Raw genomic sequence first — 19,126 nt, forward strand, 5'->3', positions numbered from 1 at the left:
CATTAACATATTATTTGCTTTTGCTCCATGACCTTCTAGTCTGTGCTATTCTGTGACCTTGTCCTATCAATACCTTCTCTTTTGTTATCTCTTGCCCCACCCCCGCTTTACTTCCTTAAAATCTTTTACTTTTCTTATATCTGCCAGTTCTGAAGAAGGGTCACTGACCTGAAATGTTAACTCTGCTTCTGTCTCCACAGATGCTGCCAGACTGCTGAGTATTTCCAGCGTTTCTTGTTTTTATTTCAGATTTCCAGCATCTGCAGTATTTTGTTTTTATTTTAGTAATCCAGAGGCCCAGGCTAATACTCTAGGGACATGAGTTCGAATCCCACCACGATTGATGATGAAATTTGAATTCAATTAATAAATCTGGAATTAAAAATCTAGTCTAATGGTGACCATGAAACCATTTTCGATTGTTGTAGAAACCCAGCTGATTCACCTAATGTCCTTTAGGGAAGGAAATCTGCCGTCCTTACCTGGTCTGACCCACACGTGATTCCTGACCTGCAGCAGTGTGTTTGACTCTTAACTGCCCTCTGAAATGGCCTAGCAAGCCACTCGGTTTCTTAAGGGCAATAAGGGACGGTCAATAAATGCTTGCCTAGCCAGCGCCACTCACATCCCATGAACGAATAAAAGAAAAAAAAATGTGTCAATCAAATAAAATGAATGCCATGCCGAAGAAAAAGATATCAGCAAAGATGACCAAAAGCTTGTTTAGATTTAGGTTTTTGGATCGAGAGAGAACTTAATGAATACAGAATGACCCAATTCAGGCAAAGGGGCTCCATCAGCTACTCTTCACACTTATCATATGAATGTTTTCCCATCCAGTTAAAAGGAAGCATCTCAGTTCTTAGCCTGCGAGCAGAATTTAAAGTCCGACACAGATACATCCTGAGGATGTGAAGAGCTGATTCAGTTCAGCATGCCATTGTGGTGGAGGCAGGTTCAATTGAAGCATTCAGAAGGGAATTAGACTGTTAGCTGAAAAGGAGGAATATGCAGGGATACGGGGAGAAGGCAGGGGAATGGAACTGAGTGAATTGCTCTCTCAGAGAGCGGGTACAGACACGATGGGCCGAATGGTCTCCTCCTGCACTGTAACAGTTCTGTGATATGAATGTATATTCTCAATGCTGATTACTGCAGCTATTTTAGGTTATATCCAAAAGTGTTTTAGGAGCTGTTAATAATGTTATGAAGACTTTCTCCAACTGGCTACCTTTTTTGTGAAGATCTTATGCAGATAGACTATTCTGCAATGCACAGAGCAAACCTTCCTGTGCTGCTGGGCAGAGACAGTTAGTTGTTCAGATGCTTGATATTGTGCAATAGTAAAACGTGCCCCTAATTTCCTCCTGAAATCCAGATTCTAAACACATTGTATTGGTGTGATACTGATTACACATAGCACAAAGGTGCTAGATTTAAGCCTATCAGCTGATCAACATGGTAGACCTGTTGCAAGTGGCTATGGCAACAAGTTAGGGGTGGGTAAGTCAGACAGTATTTCTATTCCTGACTGCTCCCTTTCACTATAAGTGCTGCTGGAAAGTGTGTGATTGGCCATGGTCGTTATGCCTTTAGTGGTTGACTATCCTGCCAACACTCATTGCCCAGGCTCTCGCAGAATGAATGACCATCCAGATAAAGTACTGGAGGACTCCTGGTGTCTGTGGAGCCATATTCCAGCAAGATTCAGCACCTTCAAAAGAGCAGAGGAGAAAATTGGAAAAATAAAAGCAAAGGTTTAAGATCTAGGATAGAGGATGCATATATCGTAATTTAAAAAAACCCAGAAAAAGCTGGAAATAATCAGTTGGCCTGACAGCATCTGTGGAGAGAGAAACAGAGTTAACATTTCAGGTTGATGACCTTTCATCAGACCTGGAAGATATTCAAGTTATGATGAAAGTTCATCAACATGAAATCTTAACTCTTTTTCTCTGTCTATAGATGCTGCCTGACCTGCTCAGTGTTTGCAGTATTTGCTGCTTTTACGACGCAACTAGTCTGATTACAAATGGTAGTGTGGTTGTTGGACTGGTTCTGCTGTTGTTCTCTTATCCAGTTGTAAGCACAGATTCAGACACCTAGTTTGAGTGAATTACATCCTGAAGTATGAAAATGTAATGTTGCTAGTCAAGGGGGAGGGGGTGTACTGATGCTGGTCAGCTTGTGTTTGTGTTGTGTAAATGTGACCCCTATTTAGGACATAATGTAGTTTCTGTAATTAATTTTCTTAAAAGATTCAGTATCCCTCTTGTTAATATATCATGGGGCTTTCCTGATAATTGGCTATAGCCTGGTATGGGGTTCTGTGCAAGTACTTTGGTTTGCTGGCCGAGAGAAGACTTCCTGATGGGAAGACCTGCTTGGCAAGGACGCAGCCATTCAGGAACTCACAGATAGTGGTTGGTTCTCCGAACCATGGGAACAGTGTTGCACACTCTCAATTCCCAGCAGGCCCTCAGGCAGTTCTATATTCGCCCATGCCACACCTTCAATAGTTTTGTTTTCCCCTACTCTCATCTGTGATCTCTGGGAATCTATCTATTTTAGGCCCAGAGAGTCTGTGTGGCATGATATATAAGCAGTGAGAGTGCTGAGCTGTATCATGTGAGGGTGAGTCAGATATTGGCAGATAGAGCGATATTTACACAACACCTGTTCGGTTAAATTTATGCTATATGGCTCCAGATAATGGAAAGGTACAAAGTACCTGTGTACAGAACTGCAGGTTTGACTGGCTCAGATGTTAACCCTTTCACCTAAAAGCTGAATGCATGTTTTCTTTTTCTTCACTTTTTCTTCCTTCTCCCAAAATGTCACTGACAGCTATATGATGGACATTTGTTTTCAGCATGGTAGAACAACTTGCACGCAACAGTTTGCACCTGTAGACCACCACAGTTTTCTGGACTTTCATGACCCGTTCATGATCAGTTGTTTATCACAAACTACTTAATTCAGGGCCCCATGTCAGGCTTTAAATAAATAAAATAGGGGCATAGATTTAAGGTAAGGGGCAGGAGGTTTAGAAGGGAGTTGAGGAGGAATGTTTTCACCCAGAGGGTGGTTGGAATCTGGAACACACTGCCTGAAGGGGTGGTAGAGGCAGGAACCCTCACCACATTTAAGATTTAGATGAGTACTTGAAACGCCATAGCTTACAAGGCTATGGGTGAAGTGCTGGAAAATGGGATTAGAATAGATAGGTGCTTGATAGCTGGCACAGACATGATGGGCCGAAGGGCCTGTTTCTGTTCTGTATAACTCTGTGACTCTATGTCTCTAAAATACCATGCATGAGGCTAGCCATCCTCTATTGGACTGTTTGAGAGATCAGTTTAAGTTTGAAATATGAAGATATGAAATTCATCCCTTTAGCATCCAAATGTTCCAACTTAATATCAATTTGTATTTTAGATGTCTCTAATGTTTTAATCTGTGTTATCATGCCTGGTAAATTATTCCAAATACTCATCATTTTTGAGTAAATAACTTTTTCCTGATACCGGTCCTAAATTTATTTTTGCTTGATTTTCAGCACAGATTTTAAAAGACAGAGACTTCTAAATAATTCTTCTCTTTTTATTTGTTCATGGTATGTGAGCATTGCTGACAATCCCTAATTGCCCTGAGAAGGTGGTGGTGAGCTGCCTTCTTGAACTGCAGTCCATCTAGTGTAGGTACACCCACATTGCTGTTAGGAAGGGACTTCCAGGATTTTGAGCCAGTGACAGTGAAGGAATGGTGATATAGTTCCAAGTCAGGATGGTGTGTGACTTGGAGGGGAACTTACAGGTGGTGGTGTTCCCATATATCTGCTGCCCTTGTCCTTCTAGGTGATAGAGGCCACTGGTTTGGAAGGTGCTGTTGAAGGAGCCTTGGTGGGTTGCTGCAGTGCATCTTGACTGTATACGCTCACTGAAGAATTTCCAGCCTCTGACCTGATCTTGTAGACACAGTATTTATATGGCTGATCCAGTTAAATTTCTGGTCAATGGTAATCCCCAGGATTCAGTGATGGTAATGCCTTTGAATGTCAAGGGGAGATGGTTAGATTCCCTCTTGTTGCAGATGGTCATTGCCTGTCACCTAAGTGGCAAGTAACATTTGTGCCACCCTGCCCATTCAAGCCTGAATGTTGTCCAGGTCTTCTGCATCCAGCAAGTTCCAGGCTGTCACCACCCTCTGTGTAACGAACTTGCCTCGCACATCCCCTCTAAACTTTGCCCCTCGTACCTTAAAGCTCTGCCCCCTAGTAACTGACTCTTCCACCCTGGGAAAAAACTTCTGACTATCCACTCTGTCCATGCCGCTCATAACTTTGTAAACCTCTATCATGTCTCCCCTCCACAAATGGAATTGAACTTTGTGCACTCATCAGCAAATGTCCCCACTTCTGACTTAATAATGGAGGGAAGGTCATTGATGAAGCAGTTGAAGATGGTTGGGCCTAGGACACTACCCTGAGGAACTCCTGCAGTGATGTCCTGGGACTGAGATGATTGACCTCCAACAACCACAACGATCTTCCTTTGTGCCAGACATGACTCTATCCAGTGGAGAGTATTCCCCCGATTCCCATTGACTTCAATTTTACTGGGGCTCCTTGATGCCCTACTTGGCCAAATGCTGCCTTTGATGTCAACAGCAGTCACTCTCACCTCACACCCTACACTCTCAGCTACACCCTTTTCAGTGTTTGGAGAAACTTGAATTTATCAGGACCAGTTAGCATGAATTTTATTAGAAAAATATAAGTGAATCAAGTTAGAGGTAACCTTGTGGCCTGGGTTAAGAATTGGTTAGGAGGTAAGAAATATAGGGAAAGTAATCTGATTGGTGGGATGTATCAGATAGTGTTCACCTGGGATTGTACTGAGGCGCCAGCTTTTCACCATGTACATCAACAACTTGGATGAAAGAATAGTGAGTTTTGTATCCAAGTTTTCAGATGATACTATGCCAGGAGGCACAGCAAGTTGTACTGATAGAAACAGGAAGTTACAAAGGGACATCCACAGACTAAGTGAGTGAGAAAAACTGAGACAGATGGAGTTCAATGTGAAGAAGTGTCAGGTCACCCACTTTAGATCCAAGAAAGATAAATTGGAATACGTTCTTAATGGCGAGAGACGGAGGAGCAAAGGGGTTTGAACGTTCAGGTACACACTTCACCAAAAACTAGTGCATGTGTACAAAAAGTAATCAAGAAGTCTAAGGAATGTTGGCTTTTGGAGGTTGAAATACAAAGGAATTATGCTTCAGTTCTGCAGAACCTTGATGAGACCCCATCTGCAGCACTACATTTTGTTTGGGCACAACACCTCAGGAAGGGGTGCAGTGTAAATTCGCCGGAATGACACCAAGACTAAAAGAGTTCGATTAGGAGGACAGGCTGCATAAACTTGGTTTGTATTCTCTTGAGGTCAGAAGGATGAGGGTTGGTTTAATTGAGGTTTTTGAAAAGATAAAAGGATTCAATAGAGGAGATGCAGCTAATCCATTTCCTTTGATAGGGGAATCCAGAATAAGGGGGCACAATCTTAAAATTAGAGCTAGCCCATTCAGGGATGAAATCATGAAGCACATTTTCCCACAGACAGTAGTGAAACTGGCTGGGGCTGCTAGGTCAGTTTAAAATTTTCAAGACTGAGATCAATTTTGTTGCGTAAGGATTTCAAGGACATTTGATCAAAGGTGAGTAAATGGAATTAAGGTACTGATCAACCATGATTAAATGGTAGAACAGGCTTAAGGGGCTGAACGGTCTACTTTTGTTTGTATTCCTAAAAATGCTTCAGCAAATTTATAGAATTATTTGTATTAATTAATAGAGGATAGGCAAAGAAAATGCAGTGGATGTAGTTTGTAAGATATGAGGTAAGGGACATGGTAAAGATAATGGCACATAGAATTAAGAGGAATGTGACGATGTGTACCCGAGAAATAGCTGGTGAGCAAAAACAAAAGGATAGGTATAAAAGGAAGATCCCCAAAGTGGAAAAGTATGAGTGTGTTGGGAATGCCCTTATTTACTATATATAATATATATTTGTGTGTGTGTGTATCTGATATATTTTTAGATATATTTTATACACACATAATGGGCTGGATTTTGTGACGACGGTGGGGCTCCCGGCTGAGAGGGCTGAGGGGAGTCACATCTCGGACAGCTAGGGCCCCCCCCCCCCCCCCCCCCGGCGTGGTTCTACCGCGCTGGGCCAATTAACAGCCTGGCACTGGGATCCCTGTCCCCTTAAAGACAGCAATCCCGTCTCCAAGAGCTGCCAGCCAATTAGGGCTAGCAGCTCAACAGTATCGGCAGCACCACTAGTAGCAATGGCCACTGCCGGTACTGCAAGAGGCCTTGGACCCAGGCCCAACACTAAATCTGGATCCAAGGTTAGTGAAGTGGCTGACCCCTGCGAGGGTGCGCATTTAGTGCAGGGGGAGGGGGGTTAAAGTTGGTGCAGTCTTTCCTGGCGGGTCCCTCCGTGGGCCACAGATTGTCCATCGAGCAGGCCCCCACACCGCCCCCCCCCACCCCCAAGCCTGCAGGGAAGTTGCTACATTTTACAGGGCGACCTCCCTGCATAGTGGAGCCCCTCCTCCCCTGCTGGTAGAGGAGGGCCTCAGTTGGCCTGTGGGTGGGAAGGCTGTTTTTAGCCCCCGCCAAAATTGCATTGCGACAGGGAGATGACGGGACATCTATCGCCTGTCGTAATTCTATGGCCCGCCCGCGCCCCCCCCCCCCCCACCACCCCCCACCACAGCCTCTAACCCTGTCTTGGGTGCCCATAAAATTCAGCCCAATAACTTGTATTTATATAGCTCCTTTGATATAATAAAAGTCCCAATACCCTTTAGAGGAGCACTATAAAGCAAAATTTGAAACTGAACCACATAAAGGATATCAAGGCAGGTGACCAATAGCTTGGTCAAAGAGGTAGGTTTTAAGGAGCATCTTAAAGGAGGAAATTCCCAAACTTGGGGCCTGGGCAGCTGAAAGCATGGCCACCAATGGTGGACTGATTAAAATTGGGGATGCTCAAGAGGCCAGGATTAGAGGGGAGCAGATATCTTGGAGAGTTGTGGGGCTGGAGGTGATTCTAAAGATCTGGAGGGGCAAACACACAGAGATTTGAAAACGAGGATGAGAATTTTAAAATTGAAGTGTTGCTTAACAGGCAAACAATGTAAGTCAGTGAGCACTGGGGTAATAGATGAACTGGACCTGGTGCGAGTTAGGACAGGAGCAGCAGAGTTTTGGATGGCTTCAAGTTTAGGGAAGATAGATCGTGAGGAGGCTAACCAGGAGTGTGTTAAAATAGACAAGCCTGGAGGTAACAAAGGCATGGATAAGTGTTTTAGCAGCAGCTGAATTGAGGTAGTGGCGATGTTTGGAGATGTAAGTAGGTGGCCTTAGTGATACAAAGAACAAAGAACAAAGATAATTACAGCACAGGAACAGGCCCTTCGGCCCTCCAAGCCTGCGCCGATCCAGATCCTCTCTCTAAACATGTCGCCTATTTTCTAAGGTTCTGTATCTCTTTTCTTCCTGCCCATTCATGTATCTGTCTAGATACATCTTAAAAGACTCCATCGTGCCCGCATCTACCACCTCCGCTGGCAATGCGTTCCAGGTGCCCACCACCCTCTGCGTAAAGAACTTTCCACGCATATCCCCCCTAAACTTTTCCCCTTTCACTTTGAACTCGTGTCCTCTAGTAATTGAAACCCCCACTCTGGGAAAAAGCCTCTTGCTATCCACCCTGTCTATACCTCTCATGATTTTGTACACCTCAATCAGGTCCCCCCTCAACCTCTGTCTTTCTAATGAAAATAATCCTAATCTGCTCAATCTCTCTTCATAGCTAGCGCCCTCCATACCAGGCAACATCCTGGTGAACCTCCTCTGCACCCTCTCCAAAGCATCCACATCCTTTTGATAATGTGGCGACCAGAACTGTACGCAGTATTCCAAATGTGGCCGAACCAAAGTCCTATACAACTGTAACATGACCTGCCAACTCTTGTACTCAATGCCCCGTCCGATGAAGGAAAGCATGCCGTATGCCTTCTTGACCACTCTATTTACCTGTGTTGCCACCTTCAGGGAACAGTGGACCTGAACACCCAAATCTCTCTGGACATCAATTTTCCCCAGGACTTTTCCATTTACTGTATAGTTCACTCTTGAATTGGATCTTCCAAAATGCATCACCTCGCATTTGCCCTGATTGAACTCCATCTGCCATTTCTCTGCCCAACTCTCCAATCTATCTATATTCTGCTGTATTCTCTGACAGTCCCCTTCACTATCTGCTACTCCACCAATCTTAGTGTCGTCTGCAAATTTGCTAATCAGTCCACCTATACTTTCCTCCAAATCATTAATGTATATCACAAACAACAGTGGTCCCAGCACGGATCCCTGTGGAACACCACTGGTCACACGTCTCCATTTTGAGAAACTCCCTTCTACTGCTACTCTCTGTCTCCTGTTGCCCAGCCAGTTCTTTATCCATCTAGCTAGTACACCTTGGACCCCAAGCGCCTTCACTTTCTCCAGCAGCCTGCCATGGGGAACCTTATCAAACGCCTTACTGAAGTCCATGTATATGACATCGACAGCCCTTCCCTCATCAATCAACTTTGTCACTTCCTCAAAGAATTCTATTAAGTTGGTAAGACATGACCTTCCCTGCACAAAACCATGTTGCCTATCACTGATGAGCCCATTTTCTTCCAAATGGGAATAGATCCTATCCCTCAGTATCTTCTCCAGCAGCTTCCCTACCACTGACGTCAGGCTCACCGGTCTATAATTACCTGGATTATCCCTGCTACCCTTCTTAAACAAGGGGACAACATTAGCAATTCTCCAGTCCTCCGGGACCTCACCCGTGTTTAAGGATGCTGCAAAGATATCTGTTAAGGCCCCAGCTATTTCCTCTCTCGCTTCCCTCAGTAACCTGGGATAGATCCCATCCGGACCTGGGGACTTGTCCACCTTAATGCCCTTTAGAATACCCAACACTTCCTCCCTCCTTATGCCGACTTGACCTAGAGTAATCAAACATCTGTTCCTAACCTCAACATCCGTCATGTCCCTCTCCTCGGTGAATACCGATGCAAAGTGCTCGTTTAGAATCTCACCCATTTTCTCTGAGTCCAAGCATAACATTCCTCCTTTGTCCTTTAGTGGGCCAATCCTTTCTCTAGTTACCCTCTTTCTCCTTATATATGAATAAAAGGCTTTGGGATTTTCCTTAACCCTGTTTGCTAAAGATATTTCATGACCCCTTTTAGCCCTCTTAATTCCTCGTTTCAGATTGGTCCTACATTCCCGATATTCTTTCAAAGCTTCGTCTTTCATCAGCCGCCTAGACCTTATGTATGCTTCCTTTTTCCTCTTAGCTAGTCTCACAATTTCACCTGTCATCCATGGTTCCCTAATCTTGCCATTTCTATCCCTCATTTTCACAGGAACATGTCTCTCCTGCACGCTAATCAACCTCTCTTTAAAAGCCTCCCACATATCACATGTGGATTTACCTTCAAACAGCTGCTCCCAATCTACATTTCCCAGCTCCTGCCGAATTTTGGTGTAGTTGGCCTTCCCCCAATTTAGCACTCTCCCTTTTGGACCACTCTCGTCTTTGTCCATGAGTATTTTAAAGCTTACGGAATTGTGATCACTATTCCCAAAGTAGTCCCCTACTGAAACTTCAACAACCTGGCCGGGCTCATTCCCCAACACCAGGTCCAGTATGGCCCCTTCCCGAGTTGGACTATTTACATACTGCTCTAGAAAACCCTCCTGGATGCTCCTTACAAATTCTGCTCCATCTGGACCTCTAACACTAAGCGAATCCCAGTCAATGTTGGGAAAATTAAAATCTCCTATCACCACCACCCTGTTGCTCCTACATCTTTCCATAATCTGTTTACATATTTGTACCTCTATCTCACGCTCGCTGTTGGGAGGCCTGTAGTACAGCCCCAACATTGTTACCGCACCCTTCCTATTTCTGAGTTCTGTCCATATTGCCTCACTGCTCGAGTCCTCCATAGTGCCTTCCTTCAGCACAGCTGTGATATCCTCTTTGACCAGTAATGCAACTCCTCCACCCCTTTTACCTCCCTCTCTATCCCGCCTGAAGCATCGATATCCTGGGATATTTAGTTGCCAATCATGCCCTTCCCTCAACCAAGTCTCAGTAATAGCAATAACATCATACTCCCAGGTACTAATCCAAGCCCTAAGTTCATCTGCCTTACCTACTACACTTCTTGCATTAAAACAAATGCACCTCAGACCACCAGTCCCTTTATATTCATCATCTGCTCCCTGCCTGCTCTTCCCCTTAGTCACACTGACTTCATTATCTAGTTCCTTACAGGCTTTTGTTACTACCTCCTTACTGTCAACTGACCTCAATTGGTTCCCATCCCCCTGCCACATTAGTTTAAACCCTCCCCAACAGCGTTAGCAAAAGCACCTCCAAGGACATTGGTTCCAGTCCGGCCCAGGTGTAGACCGTCCAATTTGTAATAGTCCCACCTCCCCCAGAACCGGTCCCAATGTCCCAAAAATCTGAACCCCTCCTTCCTGCACCATCTCTCAAGCCACGCATTCATCCTGACTATTCTTTCATTTTTACTCTGACTATCACGTGGCACTGGTAGTAATCCTGAGATTACTACCTTTGAGGTCCTACTTTTTAACTTGGCTCCTAACTCCCTAAACTCTGCATGTAGGACCTCATCCCGTTTTTTACCTATATCATTAGTGCCTATGTGCACAATGACAACTGGCTGTTCACCCTCCCCCTTTAGAATGTTCTGCAGCCGATCTGAGACGTCCCTGACCCGTGCACCTGGGAGGCAATATACCATTCGGGAGCCTCGTTTTCAACCACAGAACCGCCTATCTACTCCCCTTACAATCGAATCCCCTACGACTATAGCCCTTCCACTCTTTTTCCCGCCCTTCGGAACAGCAGAGCCAGCCACGGTGCCATGGACCTGGCTACTGCTGCCTTCCCCTGGTGAGCCATCTCCCTCAACAATATCCAAAACGGTATACTTGTTTTGGAGGGAGATGACCGCAGGGGACTCCTGCGCTGCCTTCCTGCTCTTTCTCTGCCTTTTGGTCACCCATTCCCTTTCTCCCTCAGCAATCCTAATCTGCGGTGTGACCAATTCACTAAACGTGCTATCCACGACCTCAGCATCGCGCATGCTCCAAAGTGAGTCCATCCGCAGCTCGAGAGCCGTCATGCGGTCTAACAAGAGCTGCAGCTGGACACACTTCCTGCACGTGAAGGAGTCAGGGTCATCAGCCATGTCCCTGAGCTCCCACATTGAGCAAGAGGAGCATGATACGGGTCTGAGATCTCCTGCCATTTTTAATCTTAAGTTTAAACTTAGTTAAATGAAAAAGGAACGAAAAGTTTTTACCAATCACAATAAAACCAGAGAAATCGAAAAAGCCTTACCTTATAAACACCCCACCGAGTCCTTTTTTTTGGTTAGAGGAGGAGGGCGGGTGGGAGACACTACAAGTGTGGTGTCTCGGGTTCAGAAACCGCCCAAATATATAGTGTTTTACTTACCCAGCAGCCCCCTGGCCTCCGCCGAAAAACAAAAGGAAATTAAATTTACTTTCAAACGGACTTTCCCAGCTGCTCACTCGCTCACACACTGCTCCCGAAAAAGCTGCTGCTGGTGTGGATATGTGAGCAAAAGCTCATCATGGAGTCAAACATGACACCAAGTTTGTGAATAGCCTGGTTCAGCCTCTGGCAGTTGACAATGAGAAGGATGGAGTCAATGGTTAGGGAACACAATTTGCAGTGAGGACTGAAAACAATGGCGTCAGTCTTTCCAATATTTAATTGGGAGAAATTTCTGCTCATCTAGTACTGTTCTCCTGCATTTTGGGTGGTGGTTTTGGAGAGTGAAAGTAGAGACATTGCAGTTCTTGGGTGGTAAAAATTGGATTTCTTGCCAAATACATTGATAGTAGGAATGCCTTGGGTTGATTTTGTGGAGCTGGATGTCTGGCACAGCACTGACATGTGTAGTTATCTGTGCCGTACATTTAGATGTTTGGCTGGTGTATTGTCTGGCTGACCAGTGGCTTTGGCAAGGCAGGAGCAGTGTGGCTATGGCACAGATCAAGCTGAGTAACTTGGCTGAGACTGTAGCACAGGAAGAGCTGAATGACTGATAAAGGTTTAGTCGTGCAGAGCTGGTGAGGGGTTTTATGACATTGTTCAGATCTGGTTGAGGTTGGCTTGCGTGTCAGGTAAATGTAATACCATTTAAAATCTGAACCACTGACATGACTTTCCTTTTTTAACATATATTGACAGATCTCTCATGTGTTGATACCGACCGCTTCTATGACCATTATGTGTGGACAGAGCAGGAACTGAGTCATCACTTGTTCTGTCCTCTGAATGAGGAGCTACTGCAGCTAATACAGTCTGCCTCAGAGTTCATTGTTGAGTGGAGCAAGAATTGTCTTCCTTTGAATATTAACCAGAGTTCTCTCATAATTAACACCACCTATCCAAATGGGACTGCATTTCTCACATTCCATGCCCTCCACAATACTGATGCTGGCAATTACACCTGCACGGTCAGCCTGAATGGCCAGAGGTATCACTCCTTCACCATGCGACTCCGATTGGAAGGTGAGGATTTCGCAACTCAAAATGTTTAAATGGTTTATAAAACCAGTGTGTTCCAGGAAGGATCAATTAACTTTTTGAGTTTAGCAGTTCCTGATGTAGGAGAGCATCGATTTGAAGGGGTGGGTGGAGGGTGGTGTGTGAGAACATCAGTTTGAAGAGGTGAGTAAATTAGAGCACTCCATATTTTCCTGAATTTAAGTGCTTTGAGACATTCCTGCACAGAAATGCAGGTTTTATAAATGTTATTTTTCTCTAAGAATTATGATTTTTATTTTGGTTAGATTCTTCTTCAGTTGCATAAAGTACTGACATCTCAGTGCCCATGCATTGCTTACATCTGCGATGATGTATTACACATGTGTCTGAATGGGATAGTTGAAAAAGTGGTAGCCAGCATAGGGAAAATGGTGCGTGATGGCAGTGATACTGAAACATGGGCCAGAAACACCAAGAATGATGCAGACTTTTAGTAACTATGTAGAGGTTCAAATGTGAAAAACATCCATTTGGATGAGGTATTGGAGGGTGGTCAGTGCCTCCAAAACAGTTCCTCAGCAAAGGTCAACGATTTCGGGGACGGGAAAAGGCCCATGAAGAATTGAACTCTGCCCTGCCACAGTAAGCACGTTGTCACTACTTGTGGGAAGTAAGTCTGTGCTAAGCCTGTTGGCCTTATACAAAGTGTTACGACCAAGGCGGGAATAATGCACTGTTAATTCAGTCTCACTACTCCACAGGTCACAGCATATTGTAAAGTTTCCCACCTAACAGAAATTAGCCAAATTAAACACTTTATTTATCCCCCAGAATAAAAGGACACCAAACCATGTTTCTTTAAACAACAACAAAATTAACTATTTATTAAAAAAACAAAAAAGTCTTAAACAATAATGAGATAAATCTATATACATGAAAAGATTTTTTAAATCTTTATTCTTCCTAACCCTCATGCACACGCATACATTCAAAAACCAATGGTTAACCGGTTTTAAAAAGTTGTTTGAGTTGCAATGCTTTCTTAGGAATAATGAAATAATTAGTTGTCACAGTCTGGTAGGATATTTCCAGATTGGCGAGGTGTCCCAGAGTCGAATAGTCAGATGCCACTCAAAGTCTCTCCAGGCGAGTTTGATGAACAGTCTATGAAGGGTAGGCATTCAAGGCAATTTGTCTGCCACAGGCATCACACAGATCTTTTAACAAAGGATGTAGCAACAGGTCTACTTACATTTTTAAAGCAGCAGTCGAACAGCAGAAACTTTCTTGAGATTTCAGGATCTCCCAAAAACACAAAAGGCAACAGGAATTTATCTTAAGGCAGAGATTTTCCAGAGACTGGAGACAATAGGAATTTTGCTGCCTTCAACAATGCAGGGCTTCCTCTCAGCAAAGGAGCCTTTCTCCACAGAGAACAGCAACTCCTCTTTCTCTGGGTTACTTCCTCTCCAGGGGTCTTTTTCACTCTCCAGGCAGAACATGGCCCCAACTCAAATGTAAGATTCTTTTTTTACAAGAGAGACAAGCCTTCCTTTCAGGGAGAGGCCTTTTTCTGGTCTGCAAACACAAGTCTCCAGCAGCAACTGGTTTTTCAACCCAAAAGTGAAACTAAACTTTCAACAATCAAGTAACAAGACAGTCATAAATCTTTCTGGTTGCTTGGATACATGTTTTACAGCCTGTACTTCAAACACCAAGTGTCAGCATTCAGTGCTCACGGAAAAAACCCTTTTCCCAGTTTTTAAAGGCACACAGACCTCCTAGTTTAAAAAAAAACTCTTGTGACAAAGGCAAATTAATTATCTGTTTGTGACCTTGGGCTAATGTGTCCTTATTGGTTACTTTAGGGAGAGAGTGGTGCAATAGTCTCTAAATGCGCATGGTATCCTCGTTGCTGCACCTTTATCAGAGTTGCTGGGATCCACCTCTCAGTTCGTGTTTCAGTTCTGTGCACTGCTAGACACTAAATCTAATGTAACATCCACGCTGGTTCTGGACGTATTATGTTAAGCAGTCATTGACTACCTCCGTGAGATTCCTCTTGCTTTGACCCCACCTTTCCTTTTGTCCTAGCCTGACCATTTAGCCATAAGGATACTGTAATCTGCTTGAATCATCAGGTTACTGTTACACCCTTGTTTGCCCAAAGAGCTTGAAACCTGTTGGCCTTGGGCTGGGAGTCAACAGCAGTCCCGGCAATAATTAAAAGCATAGTAATAGATAGCGTGGAGATGTGAACTTGTGATAGTTTTATTAATGAGCAGGGAAATTAGGAGTTGGGAATTGCTCTTATTCTGCAGAATCAGTTATCATATATTTTGTCTCTACCGCCACCCCCCGCCGAACCCCCCTTGCCTTGCAAACCCCACGAGCTGATTCTCCACAGGTACTCTCCAAGTGACCAAACTTCACTTGTCAGCAAGTTATTTGACATTGGAAGGCATCGTATCCAAACCTGATCCTGCCCTTATCCAACCTCCACACAAGCACTTTTCAGAGGGTCACTAAATAGCATGTAAGAGCAGGAAACCAGTTTGTTCCCCCCCCCCCCCCCCCCTTTTTTCCGTGTTAGCGATAATCGTGTCAATTGGACTACACCATCCACTGCCCTGGCTGAGATTGGCTAAATTAGCATGGATCAGCTATTGAACCTGGAGCCTTCTGGACTGTATGTCTGTTTTTATTGTGTGTTGAGCACCACTCTACTGTGCCCTTTATAGGGAAGAAGAATGGGGTGAGTGAATCTTTTAATTCAAGGTTAGGCTTAATCAGTTGGACTGTCATGAAGCACATGTTTAATTTGGATGTTAAAAATTGGACGTTTGTTGTATTTCCTCGAATTGTTTAGTGGGTGAAGGTGAATTAGGCTCACACTAGAACATTGACTACTTGGGTGATGTGCTAGAGAGCAATTGAAGCTGGAGATAAATATACCAGTAAGAGTCAACATCTGCAGGAGATGAAGAAAATTGTTAAAAAGTAAAAGAAAGCAGAACGTATTCAGTTTCTATTTTTGATTCTTTCTGCAGAAAGGCCAGAGTACAGATTTCTTTTGTTTATAGAAACCATCTGATTTTTGTTCCTCTGTCATCAGACTGTATTTTGTGACAGATATTTGGGCCATTCCTGACTTGACTGTGTTATGACCAGGTGAGGACGGGGTCCAGGGTTCCCCTCTCAGCCTATTCCTGGTTTGGTTGTAACAATGTTTAACTTTTTAAAACACCATGTTTTTAGCTTCCCCTCAGTGAATCCTTGTTCACTTTATATTGTTCTTCAGTTATGTGGGGAGATTAGAGAAACTAGGATTGTTCTCAATCCAGCAGAGAAGGTTAAGAGGTTATTTAATATAAGTTCTCAAAATTATGAGTGGTTTTGATAGATCGTATAGGGAGAAAGTGCCATTGTAGTGTCATTGTAATGGTAAAGAAATCAACCAGGCAGGTTTTTGCAGATTTAAACAAGAAAAGTGTATGTTTATTAGCCTTAAAACTCCAATTCAGTTAAAACTACTAAAAATACATGATGTGAGCATGCTAGCATGCATAGGCGATAAACACACATGCAAATAGAGACAGAGGAGGAGAAAGAATTAAAGAGGAGAGGTTTGAAGTAATATGGAGTTCAGTTACTCATTTTGGGATTCGATGTAAAGCCTCAGTTAAGTCTTGCAGTTCTCGTTGGGGCCCAGTGCACACTTTCACTTATTTAGCTGCTACCAGAAGGCTGCAGGAGCTTTCTCTCTTGAGGCTGGAGTTAGTTCTGTGGGTCCCTGGAACTTGATGTGAGAGAGAGATAGGTGCTCTCTTCAAGTTCAGTTGCAGTCTGTTCTCCAACTGTGTGGCACAATTCAAAAAACTTCAAGTTGGCCAGCAGATTAGTCATTAGCTCTTTATTTGGAACAATCAGCCTGGCGAGGTTTGTGGATTTTCCCCCAAGCTTGGCAGACACTCAGTGGATGGGAAGGGTGAAGGGGTGGAGTGGAATGGAATGCTGGCCTTTTACACATTCAGTGTCTCTTGATCAAAATCCATCTGGTTCATTGAATCAGGGAGAAGTTCCATTGTCTCTTATTCAACTGCTTTTTTAGAATGCAAATGTGAAACCATGTTTTCAGCCACTGCTGTGGTCTCTTTAAACAAGTTATTTCAAATCCAGTAACAGTTCAAAATGTTCCATATGACAAAATTAATATGTCCCATTTTTGCAGGTGTGGTTTTCATCACAACTTCATCCTGGCAGCCAGCAGTGTCTTGTCCTGTCCTTACAAAAGAGGAGATGTAGATCCCACTCACTTGTGGAAGGGTCTTCTAAATCCCTACAATGGAGTAACAGGTGTTTTGTGGTTAAATGTTCTGTAATAATGTGTCTATATCTTTGTTTAGACAGTCGTTGTAATCTTCCTCCTAAGTTCCTGTCTCCTCCTGGAAATCAGGCTTATACACTTTCCATTGGCTCCTGGCTTGTGTTGAATTGCACAGTGAAGCTACTCTATGATCAGAAGTTCAACTGGTGTGACCCAAGCATCGAGTGGAGTAAGGATGGACATATGATCACCAACAGTAGTAAATACACCTGTACTGAGGAGACCAGGTAATATGCTCTACCAATTTATAATTCCCATATTCTGCTGTGACGGATAAGGACGGTTAGCATGGCACTGTTGCTTGGTCCCTCTGTCTATCCATACTAACTGTTGTTATGATCCCAGTGGAGACCACCAACAAACAAAAAGAATTGAATCCAGCGAGTGACCTCAATTTAGGAAATCAAAAACCAAATGGACAAGATTTCATTCTTATAAATTTTTAAACACTCAAATCAAAATTAAACATGAACTAACAGTTAACTCCTGGTCAATTTATATATATCTTAAAGGTTACATATTAATTAAACATCAAAGATAGTCCTCATGGAGCTTCAGAATAGTTTTACAAGGAAGGTGCCACTGAACAGTCCCACAGTACAACAAAATCAGAATCTTCCCCAGGTAATTCTTCAAGTTCTGTCCTCCAGAAGGCAAATACAGAAGTAGTGGGTTCCTGTCAATAGCGAGCGATGCAACCTTCCTTTTAACGGTTTGGTCTTGTTGCCTCTTGAACCACCTTGGCCTTACCCACTACCATCCTGATGGCGTGGTATCACTGATAATTTTTCTGTCACAGAAGATAACTGCTGTAAGTCATTCACCAATGGCTAGCCCTCAATTTAGGTGCTTTTAGCGGCCGCCTAACTGTTTCAACCAGCTGCTTTGCAGTCTGATTTCTCTAGAAGCCCAGAAACTTGCAGCGCTCAGCCTGTCTCCTTAAAACAATCGGGCTTTGACATCCTTCCTGAAACAAGGAAGGAATATATTAAAAATATATCAACCCAGTTTCACTGGCAAACTAATTGAAACCAGGCACCATCACAGATGGCACTGACGAGCAATAGTACACAATGAAGACAAGTATTCCATCAAGAGTGTGCCCAGAATTGTACACCGTACTCCAGCTGAGGCCTAACCAGTGTTTTATCCTCTGATCTGTTTAACATGTTACTTGGGTGACACAAGCCTCAATATTAACTCATCCTCCCCCCACCCCCCACAACAGGTGGGGAGAAGATTGGGGTAGTGGATAGAAAGCTTAGGGAACAAGGGCGGCACAGTGGCGCAGTGGTTAGCACCGCAGCCTCACAGTTCCAGCGACCCGGGTTCGATTCTGGGTACTGCCTGTGCGGAGTTAGCAAGTTCTCCCTGTGACCACGTGGGTTTTCGCCGGGTGCTCCGATTTCCTCCCACAGCCAAAGACTTGCAGGTTAATAGGTAAATTGGCCATTATAAATTGCCCCTAGTATAGGTAGGTGGTAGGGGAATTGAGGGAAGGTGGGGATGTGGAAGGAATATGGGATTAATGTAGGATTAGTATAAATGGGTGGTTGATGGTCGGCACAGACTCGGTGGGCCGAAGGGCCTGTTTCAGTGCTGTATCTCTAAATAAATAAATAAATGTGTTCGCTGCCTTTTTTATGATGCCAGATATCAGGGAGTCTGATTCTCCAGTTGTGGAGAGCTAATGTTCTTATGTGGGACTCTTAATTCATGTATTTAAATTGGGCACCTGATATAAAAATTTATTGTTGCTGCACAGGTTTCCCAGGGTTGGGAAATTCAACAGTTAAGCAGAAATGGGAGTTGCCAGTTCAGTTTTTCTGAGCCAAGAGGACCAGGGCTGCTCCCCTGACTCCTCAAGGAAGCCTTCCACCTCAGTCAACCCTGATTGCTGGCCTCTCAGACCCTCCTTATTGCGGACCTCTAGCCTCTTCGTCTCCCCAACCCCTCAAGTGGGACTGCCCAAAGAGTCCCTGGCTGTGATCACCTGCCACTGGATTTTCCCCCTACCTGCCGGCGAGACTGTCAA

General features: G+C 44.1%; 1 protein-coding gene across 3 annotated transcripts in view; it reads left to right on the plus strand.

Moving 5' to 3' along the window:
• The window catches only part of sigirr (single immunoglobulin and toll-interleukin 1 receptor (TIR) domain), a 60,503-nt gene that overhangs the window by 2,377 nt on the left and 39,000 nt on the right, over nt 1-19,126 (plus strand). For 2 of the 3 annotated variants that reach the window (XM_068046094.1, XM_068046093.1), the window contains exons 2-3: nt 12,405-12,728; nt 17,111-17,318. In XM_068046094.1, the coding sequence (XP_067902195.1) occupies nt 12,405-12,728; nt 17,111-17,318 (532 nt within the window). The remainder of the gene's footprint in view (nt 1-12,404; nt 12,729-17,110; nt 17,319-19,126) is intronic. The other variant, XM_068046095.1, reaches the window with a different exon arrangement.

This window comes from Heterodontus francisci, chromosome 14 (assembly GCF_036365525.1).
Source record: "Heterodontus francisci isolate sHetFra1 chromosome 14, sHetFra1.hap1, whole genome shotgun sequence".
Lineage (NCBI taxonomy): Eukaryota > Metazoa > Chordata > Chondrichthyes > Heterodontiformes > Heterodontidae > Heterodontus > Heterodontus francisci.